Genomic DNA, 10829 nt, shown 5'->3' on the forward strand with positions numbered 1-10829 from the left:
AAAAACATTAAAAAAAAATATATATATATATTTTTTTATTTCAGTTATAATCTATTCTAACATTTTCAAATCGATGCAATTGAATCGTCACATTAGAATTGATGCATCGTTACACCCCTAATAGACATATTAGCAAGATAGGTAGTATAACAATAGTGGCATAGTATTAGGGTAAATAATAGTATAAAGACCGTAAGTAGGAGGTAGTATTTATTTAGTATAAAATGAGTATTGGTATTATATCTTTTTTTTTATATCCTAGATATTTGAAGAGGTGTGTTTTTAAGTTGACGGTGGAAAATTGGGATTCGGCTATCCTGACTGGTGGGGAGTTCGTTCCACTATTGTGGAGTGAGGACTGAGAATAGCCTGCTTCGTTTTGATGACCCCCCGCCCCAGGAGCTCAGATAGGAGTGGGTCTGAGCTAGGGCTGGGCAATTAATAGAAAAAGAATCGCGATCTCGATTCATAGACCTATGCAATCTCATTTCTAAGTTATGATGATTTATTTTTATAAAAAAAAATAAAAAATTATTAAGATGCAGAGTAGAGGGGTCTTCAGGGTGTGTGTCTGAGGCGGCCAGAAGATGCAGAGCGGAGGGGTCTTCAAAGTGTAGTTGGAGACCATTGACCTGAGGTTTATTATTTGTTTATTGACAAGGATCCCCATTAGCTAACGCAAAGACGCCAGCTAGTCTTCCTGGGGTCCGAAAAACAACTTCACAACATTACAACCTGACAAAATTAAAACATAGTGCGTCACACAGACCAAAGAAACACAATCAAACGATAACAGAACTCATCAAGGTAACAAATGTCACATGGCTCTACATTATCCCTTTCATATTCATTGGCTCTCTTGTAAGTGAGATCTCAACTTATTCTTAAAGCTAGCTATTCCTTGTATTTAGCTTATGCCACTTGGAAGACAGTTCCGTGCCCAGATAGCACTATATATTATCAGGGGTGTAAAAAGTACCCAGAAATTATACTTAAGTGAAAGTATGGGTACCGTCTCAAAAGTAAAAGTCAGAGTATCTGGCTAAAAATACACTTGCGTAAAAGTCAAAAAGTTTCTACTTTTAAAAGTACAACTAAAAAGTAAAAACTTTTTTTATGACTATTTTTCTGATTGAGATTGAGGATGTAGAAGACCAATTCACATACTTGGGAGCCACCATCTGTAAAGAGGGAGGAGGTATGAACGACCTAAAGAACAGACTCCAAAGCAAGAGGTGCATTCATCAAACTCAAAAAGATCTGGCACTCCAACAGCATCTCAATAAGAACAAAGCTGAGATTGTACAAAACACTGGTTGTGCCAGTCCTACTGTATGGATGTGAAACATGGAAGATGAACAAGGGAGACAACAAATCAGTCGACGTGTTCCATAACAGATGCCTCAGAAGAATCCTCAGAATCCAGTGGCAAGACCGCATCAGCACCGTAGAGCTACTAGAAAGAGCCGACATGAAGCCGCTGAGCAAGGAAGTGAAGTGGCGAAGATGGAAGATGATAGGACACATACTGAGGCAAGACCACAACAACGACTGCAACATAGCAATGACTTGGGCACCAGAAGGGAAAAGAAGAAAAGGAAGACCAAAGACTACCTGGAGACGCACAGTAGAGAAAGAAAGAAAAGAGGCAGGGTGGAGCTCATGGCCTGAAGCAAGAACAACGGCAGCTGACCGGGAGAAGTGGAAACGCTCTGTGAAGGCCTTACTGTATGTGCCACTGGGCACGAAGTGGATAGGTATCTTTTTATAAGCTGGTGTTTAATCAAATATCCCCGCTTTCTAGTCTTGCACAAGGACCAATCAGCATGGGTATGGGTGGGTTCATTTTCCATTGATGGGGATTTGATTGGCTGTTTTTAAATAAAGGGTCGACCGCAGGATTAATAACGTTAACGTTAGTTTGGCCAGAGAAACAAATATACTAATTAAAATGGTTGGACCTGCGAGATTTGTACTTTGTAGGTCTGCATTTTAAATGTAAGGAGTAAAAAGTATGTTTTTTTTCTCTGAAATGTAATTGAGTAAAAGTATACAAACCTAATAATACTCGAGTAAAGTACAAATCCCCCAAAACAGTACTTAAGTATTGTAACAAAGTACAATTACTCAAGTACTTTACACCCCTGGCAGTAAACCAGCTAGCAGTGCATTGCAGGAGGAGTGAATGAATGAAAACTTTATTTAACAGATTGCAGAATGGGTACAATACAGTACGGCTCAATACACACAATTGTTAAGGCGATGCAGACCAGAGAAAGACGTTTGTCTTGTTTACATCAGGGTCCCCCATTTTGGGTGGCCACCCAGGAGTTGGGTGGCTTCTTTTGTTAGGAAGGAGTCTAGCCGGCGGCTGGGTGGCGCAGCGGGCAAGTCGCTCATCACCAACGCAGGAGACACTGGTATCGAGCCCAGCTCTCGGTGTTGCTTCCGGCTTGGCCGGCCGTCATACTAACACAATTGGCAGTGTTAGAGGGTGGGAAAGCCGGTGGGTGGGTCCTGGTCGTTGTAAACAGCGACTCCTACAGTTCGGTCGGGGCGCCTGCTCAGCGAGGGAAGGATCTGAGAGAGGTAGTGTGATCCTTCCACACGTTACACTCTCTCAGTAAGAGTCCGCGCTGCCAGGTGAAAAGAAGCGGTTGATTGGCTACAGGGTGTCCAATGGCTATTGGCTACACATGTGTCGGAGGAAGCATGTGATAATAGCCTCCACTCTCCCAGACCGACTGTAGGGGGTAGGTGCGCAGCGACCAGGAAGGGGATTGGGAATTGGCATAACGACTAACATTGGGATGGGAGAGAAATGGAGAAAAAGGAGGGGGGAAAAGATCAATAAAAAAAGGAAGGAGTCTAGCCTTCTCACGTTGCTCAGGAAGAATCTGCAGCATGACGACACACAAAACCACTCCGAAATCATCCACCTAAAAGCCAAAATTTTGGGATGAAAAAGGTATAACCATCACCTAAAGGGGACTAGATTGCAGGTATGCATTTGAACCCTTTCACTGCGACAATACAGAAAGTTAACCCTTTCACTGCCACACGACACGGTTCACCCTTTCACTACCACTGCAGAAGGTTAACCTTTCACTACCACACTAGTCGGTTAACCTTCTGTTAGTTCTGTAGTGTGGTAGTGAAAGGGTTTTAACCTTCTGTAGTGTGGTAGTGAAAGGGTTAATTATCCAAAGTTTTCCTCATTTTGAATGTAATTTGAGGATGTGATTTTGTTTTACAATGGCTTCCTGAGGCATCAACTTCTGCACGTAGATAACCTCAGTGTTCACTGTTCACAACACACACATTCTTGGCGAGTATAATCTTGCAGCCCCGGAGCAGTCGAGCCTGTTCAACCGTAGTTACATACTTTGGAACCACCACAAGGACCGAGGGGGAGAAATATATTTAATAGAGTGAACCAACACAGCGATCATCCGTTTTTAGATGGATTAGAAATCATAGATTGTCTAGTTATGTCACGCCGTAAGCTCCTCTTGAAAATTACATAAGACATTTACAAAAAATTAGGGATGTCCGATATTGGCATTAAAATGTAATATCGGAAATGATCGGTATCGGTTTAAAAAAAAAATCGATATTTTTTTTCATTTATTTAACCTTTATTTACCCAGGCAAGCAAGTAAGAACAAATTATTATTTTATTTATTGTCAAGTATGCATAATGTTATGTTTTTGGGGGGGGGAAACCCCGCATATATCGGTATCGGTTGATATCGGTATCGGAAATTAAGAGTTGGACAATATCGGTATATCGGATATTGGTAAAAAAGCCAATATCGAACATCCCTACAAAAAATTCTTACCATCTTCAACAAGACTTGCTGATCAGGAAGGAAACTGTTATACGGTCGGACACTTATCTTACAACGTGAACAAATGAACACTTTACTGCAAAGATGAAACTCATGAATTCACTTGGACTTATGTACAGTAGAGAACGCCCTCCCTGTTACATCATAGGGAGAAATCCAGTCAACAGCGCCATCTTGGCTCGGTCTCGGAATGTCGTTTACCGCAGTGGTTCTCAAAAGGAGATAATAAATTGTTAATAGTTGAACGAGGGAATAGACTACTTTTCAGTAGAACTGCTTGGCCTCACGTGTATTACCTGTTATTACCTGATATTATGAAAGAGTGCAACAGGAAATAAACATTACTAGTTTGAAAGGGTCTATAAGACGCTTTGGGGGTGTTGGGTCCTTTGGGGCGGGTCAAGGTGCTTATTAACCCTTTCAAACTACAAGGTCAAAGGTTTCACTTTCTCAATTGTTTATCTCCTCAACTACACCATAGACAGCTATTGACTTATGGACAAATTCATATCTTACAACAAAAATCAGGGGGGGGGGGGGGGGCCCTGAGACAAAATCATAACAAATGGGGGTTCATGGCCTAATGTGTATCAGATTTTGGGGTCCCATTGGTGGCAATATCCTCCTATCTACAGTGTACCCCAACATACTGTACGTCTTCTGCAAGAAGAGCAAGTCAGGTATAATTCTCTTTATACTCATCTAAGGTTTGTTTTTCCTCAAGAATCACAGGTAAGCTGATCGACCCAGAGACGCTCTGCTAATGAATGTCCTAGACCTGGAGCGATCCCAGTGATCAGTCAGTCCCACAGAGCGGCAAACCTTAAATGCATATATACGATCGTGTGTTAGGTCAAATCGCTGACTCGTCGTCAATATACTGCAATGGCGGGAGGGTGGCCTTGGAGGAGTCGTCCTCCTCCTCCTCCTCATCGGCTCTAAGCTCCCCACCGGAGTGGTTGTTGTTACTAGTGCCGCGGTTCCCCGCTCCGGACACCAGGGGCTTGCTCTCAGCCGACCCAGGCCCCGGTGCCTCTTGGTGGGTGACACTAGGGCCGGGCCTCCCCGACACGTCCGGGTCCTGTGCTCGCTCCGCTCCGCTCTTCCCGCCACGCGTCCAGCAGGGCAGAGGCAGGTGGCCCTTGTAGAAGTTCCAGCCCAGCAGGGCGCTCAGCAGAACCGCCAGGAGGCCCACGGCGGCCTGCAGGCCCGGCACGGACGGCCCGTCTCTCCGGGCCTGGGGCGGAGACGGGAGGAGCCCTCTCCCGGACGAGCCCCCGACTACGAGCCGGTAGTCGGCCACGACGGCGGCGTACTGGCCGGCGTGGGAGCGCTCCCGGGAGACGCAGCGGTAGCGGCCGACGTCGGCGGACGTGGCGTTGAGGATCAGGAGGCCGTCCCGCAGGCGCTGGAGACGCGGCGAGGAGGGCAGCAGCGGCAAGGGCCGGCCGTCCCGCTCCCAGCTGGTCTCCGCCAGGTTGGAGGACGGCGGGCACTGGAGCTTCAGGTTCCCGCCGAGCCACAGGGACCGGTTCACGGGCTTCACGGGGTCTGAGGCGGGGGGGGGGGGTAGAAAGTACATCGATGGGGATTTGATTGGCTGTTTTTAAATAAAGCGCGGCCGCAGCATTAATAACGTTAATGTTAGTTGGGTCAGAGAAACAAATGTACTAATTCAAATTGTTGGACCTGCGAGATTTGTACTTTGTAGGTCTGCATTTTAAATGTAAGGAGTAAAAAAGTATGTTTTTTTTCTCTGAAATGTAATTGAATAAAGTACAAATCCCCCCAAAACAGTACTTAACTCGTATTGTAACGAAGTACGAGGCATAAGATAAGATATTCCTTTATTGATCTCCTTGGGGGAAATTCAGGCATCATAGCAGCATGGGGGAGGGGGGAGGGGAGGTACAGGTGGTAAAAAAGAAGGGTAAACAATATAACAAATACATTTAATTAACTCTGGACATGTGCATATGGGCAACAAGGTGCGAGATGAGGGTATGTATGCCCTCTCAGTTATATTTGCCCTACAATAAATAGTTACAATATATAATCTAATAAACCAATAATCTAAATCTAATATATAATCTAAAAATGCTAAATATATGATCTGATGAAGTATACAGTATTCACATAAGGTGCGGTATGCATAAGGTAGTATATTGTCCTTTTGGGTGGAAGTCAGCTACTAGGTTCCTAGTAGTTGGATTAGAAAGTGTTGATTGTTGGACGTATCATGGCCTGTTAAATCCTCTCACTCGTACACTCACTCACCTGCCTCTGGACAGAGAGAGGCATCGCCGCGTCTCACACTCTGGATCAGGTCTCTGGGAGCAGAAGACACGCATCACAAATTATTAGAAAAAAATTATAATAATAAAAAAAGGAGATTTTTTAAAAAATAAAATAAAAAAAAGAAAATATTTAAAGAAATATACTCTCTTATTAGTTACACTGCTCAGTGTTTCCCCTAGGATTTTTTTCAGGGGGGCCTACCAAGCTACTGTTGTCGCGGGGTGCGCGTGTCACGGATACGTGGTGTCAACAGTAAGGCGGTTGTTAGTATCGGCGCATTTCTCTACACTGAGCTGAAATGAAACGATTGCACATAAATTAGCTAAATAAATATTAACAATATTTATTTACAACACATAAATTAACTTATTTACAATTATACATACAGTAGTGACAACACACATTTACAATACAGGGAGGCCCATACAACACTCATAACTATTTACAACCAGTGTCAGAGCGAGCGCACTCAAGTTGTTCGGAAATTCTGAGGGCTCAAATCAAATCAAATGTATTTGTAAGGCCCGACACCACACGTTAATGTCCCCATGGGCCGGACACGTCTTCTTTAAACAAGTCATGAAGAAACATCACAATAAATCAAGAACAAAACAAAAACACCATAAAGTCCAAATTTCTTTTTATAAATGAATGCAACACTCCCAGGCATACCCCAGGCGAAGGTAAGGAAAAACTCACTAAAGCCTAGCAATTGGAAAAAATGCACCACAGGCAATGTGGAGGAGAGAAACCTTCCTAAACCTAAAAAAGAAAAAAAAAAAATAGTAGTGTTGCAATAAAACAGGCGAAACAGAGTGCACACTGGACGCTCTGACCAAAGAGTATGAAAGTATCAAATACAAAATAGTCCGAGAATATGGCTGGAAGGCTCTCACGTCAAGTAACTAGCTTTGAGACCTGTGGAGAGAGAGACCTCACTCAGCTGAAGTTATACGAGGGGAAAACACAACGTTGCATTTTCACTCGTTAAAAAAACACAGTCAGGTTAGACGACGCGTTGTCTCCTGAGCTCTCTCTCGTTGTCAGAAGCTAGGCGTGGTCAGACGGCAACAGACCTCATCACTGAATTCAACACTGAGCATGCGCAGGGAGGTATTCGTTGTGTGCACAGAGCTATAAACAGAGCGCGTGTGTGTGCATGTGCGAGTGGCTCGAGTCGCGAGTGTGTGTGTAAAAGCACAGCGCAGCCTCGTGCAGAGAGAGAGGAGAGATAGGAGAAAACGGCAACAAGATTAGTTTGCGACGTTTAAATTCCTCGAAAGAAACCTATAATTTCTCGAGTACCTATAGTAGAACGGTTAAGTTAAAATAGTTTTTTTTCCCTCAGTGACGTGGACGTGGACGTTGGTGTCTAGGGCATGCGCCCGTGTTCGACTACAGCAACGACAATGGCTCGTGCGTGGTTACATGGTACCGTTCCAAGGGACTTTTGACAACGAAAACTCCTTTTGAGCGTCGCTGCGGGCAAACGAAAATGCCAGCTAAAACGCTGTTGGACTTGGACATGCAAACGAAATCATTCGAAAAATGCAACGTTGTTGTTTTTCCCCTCATGTAACCTACATTTGGGGGACCCGCTTATAGACACAAGAGAGAGGGGGGGAGGGAGGCAATAAGGGACTGGGGGGGGGTTGGGTGAGTTGGGAGAAATGGGGGGAGGGGGTGAAGGGAGATGGGTGAGAGATTAGGAAGGGGACAAGAAAAGTTTTATCTCCCACACTACCTCGGTGCCTCAGACACGGCGGTGCATTTGGCAGCAGCCGTGTCCCAGCCACAGTAGGGGTCTCTGGCCAGAACACAGTCCACACAGGTGAGAGACCTTCCACAGCTCGCCAGAGGCATCTGCACGGCTCCGCAGTCAGAGCCTGCATACAGCTGACCCTAAACACACACAGAGAGACACACACAGTCAGAGCCTGCATACAGCTGACCCTAAACACACACACACAGAGACACACAGTCAGAGCCTGCATACAGCTGACCCTAAACACACACAGAGACACACACAGTCAGAGCCTGCATACAGCTGACCCTAAACACACACAGAGACACACACAGTCAGAGCCTGCATACAGCTGACCCTAAACACACACACACAGAGACACACAGTCAGAGCCTGCATACAGCTGACCCTAAACACACTAACAGACATAGACATAGAATAGATAGAATAGAAATCCTTTAATAATCCAGAGGGAAATTCAACACTACAGATCGCTCACATTCATTCATTTTATTTTGTTTCGTACATGGGGGTACAGTTCATCTTTGCACAATATCACCAACATCTTTTTTTTTCTTTTTTTTTACGTGATACACCCATGGCCGAAAAGGAGCAGGATGAAGAAAACGTATGTTTCCTGCCCCCTTCCAAACTTCATATTTATTTTAACAGAATGGTCAGCTCAAGTGCACCTTACAGCTTCATAAAAAAGATAAAACAAACAATTAATAAAATCAAACAGAGAAATGTATACCTGCTTGTATTATGTTCTCATTGTTCTGTCTTTAAAAGTATTTTTTTGTTGGAAAATATTTTTACAGTACTTCAACTCATTATAAAGAGAATTCCAGAGTTTGAGTCTGTTATACATTGAACAACAATAAACATTTAGGTACACAGTACATTTCGCAGAGTAAATTTTACTCAAACTGAGTACAATTTTACTCAGTTTGAGTCAAATGTACTCAGTTTGAGTACAATTTACTCTGCAAAATGTACTGTGTAGTGTAGTCAATAGGACTATAATAATAATAATATTAAAAATAAGAATAAAATAGAATAAAGAATAAAATATAGGGATGCTCGATATTGGCTTTTTTACCGATACTGATATACTGATATTGTCCAACTCTTAATTTCCGATACCGATATCAACCGATACCGATATATGCAGGGTTTCCCCCCGCAAAAAACTGAATAATTTCAGGTAATTAGCATTACATATCTCTTGTACATTATGCATACTTTGACAATAAATAAAATAATAATTTGTTCTTACTTGCTTGTACATAAAGGTTAAATAAATGTAAAAAAATATATAAAAATCTTTTGAAAACCGATACCGATATTTTCCGATATCACATTTTTATGCCAATATCGGCCGATAATATAGGTAGGCCGATAATATCGGACATCCCTAATAAAATACGGTCCTGGATATATATTCTGGTATGTATATACATTCTAAAATCTTAAATATAAAACTATCCAGCCAGAAATATACAGTAAAATGTACAGTAATAAGTGTAAAAGTGTAAAGTGCCCAGGAAGATTTCTCCAGGCTGTACTGTCACCCTGTGCTCAGTGATGCAGTGAGGCACAGTGATGCATTATAGAGTTCCTGTGCCGTTCAGTGTTACATACACACAGTCACAGATATTTGAGTTACACATTGTAACGTTATGACCTGGATAATGTATGAGTAATTGGGGGGGGGGCAGCTATTGTGTTACCGTGGCATTGGAGAATCGGAGGACTTTGATTGCGCCTTCACTTGACTCCGAGCCCTGGAAGACCTCCACTTCCTCAATGATGAACATCTCCCCGTCGTAGTTCACTGCTTTCACCATAGTGCCCTCCTCTACATGAAGACACAATTGTACTGCGTCAATATACACCGACGGACGCAGAGCAACAACATTAGACATTATGGAACAGCCACCAACAGCTCCCCCAAATCAAGAAGAGCTAGGAACACGAAATCCCTCATTCCAAGACTTCCAACACTTCTATAGTACCATTGATTGATTGATTTAATTGATTGAATTGATTGATTGATTGAAAACTTTATTAACAGATTGCAGAATGGGTACAATACAGTACGGCTCAATACACACAATTGTTAAGGGGATGCAGACCAGAGAAAGACTTTTGACTTGTTTACATCAGGGTCCCCCATTTTCAATTCATCATAACCATATCCCTCTATAATGGATTTTCTTTTCCAGACTTCATTGTATGTTTTGTTTGTTTGTTTGTTCATTTAATTTTATTATTATTATTATTATTATTATTATTATTATTATTATTATTATTATTATTATTATTATTATTATTATTATTATTATTATTATTATTATTATTATTATTATTATTATTATTATTATTATTTATTTATTTATTTATTGTATTTTTGTAAATATTCATGATTCAGTTAGGACCAGGAAGTGTGCAGTCATGAATCTATGCAATTTGTTTTTACAAAACTGCTATCAACTATACCTATCGTTAAAACATACAGTATTATAACGATTTTGGGAGGAAAATAGACCATTTTGAATGAACTAGCACCATGACAATTGTATATTACAAAAGCATACATCATACCAGTCGTCATTCTTCTTGCGATACAAAAAGCACCATGCCCTTTTCATAATCTTTTACCATTGCTGGAAAATGTGGTAGTTATTTTCAGAAAATGTGTCTCAAACACCACATGAACCCTTGAAAGGCTGGGTAGTGTAGAGGTCTGTGTTCCCGGCAGTGGTACCTCCGGCCTGGTTCAGGACATGGCTCAGTTAGAATTGGCAGTGTTTGCGGGTGGGAAGCCCGTGGGGTATGAGTCCTGGTCGTCCTATTAGGGAGGTATTAATTGTCTGTCACTGACGTCACTTTAGTTTTTCGTGCGGTCCACCCGTATTAGAGATGGGCGTGAG

The 10829-nt window shown here is 42.4% G+C and overlaps 2 protein-coding genes across 2 annotated transcripts in view; both read right to left on the bottom strand.

Annotated features, from left to right (window-relative positions):
* The window catches only part of LOC311226401 (uncharacterized protein), a gene marked incomplete at its 5' end in the record, with an annotated part of 864333 nt that overhangs the window by 395390 nt on the left and 458114 nt on the right, over positions 1 to 10829 (bottom strand). The gene's annotated exons all lie outside the window — the stretch shown is intronic.
* The window catches only part of sema4e (semaphorin 4e), a 30048-nt gene continuing 22623 nt past the window's right edge, over positions 3405 to 10829 (bottom strand). Inside the window, exons 12-15 of the mRNA XM_084313177.1 lie at positions 9627 to 9754; positions 7894 to 8051; positions 6129 to 6181; positions 3405 to 5402 (exon numbers count right to left, since the gene is read on the bottom strand). Of these exons, the coding sequence (XP_084169303.1) occupies positions 4705 to 5402; positions 6129 to 6181; positions 7894 to 8051; positions 9627 to 9754 (1037 nt within the window). The 3' untranslated portion in view covers positions 3405 to 4704. The remainder of the gene's footprint in view (positions 5403 to 6128; positions 6182 to 7893; positions 8052 to 9626; positions 9755 to 10829) is intronic.

Source organism: Notolepis coatsorum, assembly GCF_963971535.1.
Source record: "Notolepis coatsorum genome assembly, chromosome: 4".
Classification (NCBI taxonomy): Eukaryota; Metazoa; Chordata; class Actinopteri; order Aulopiformes; family Paralepididae; genus Notolepis; species Notolepis coatsorum.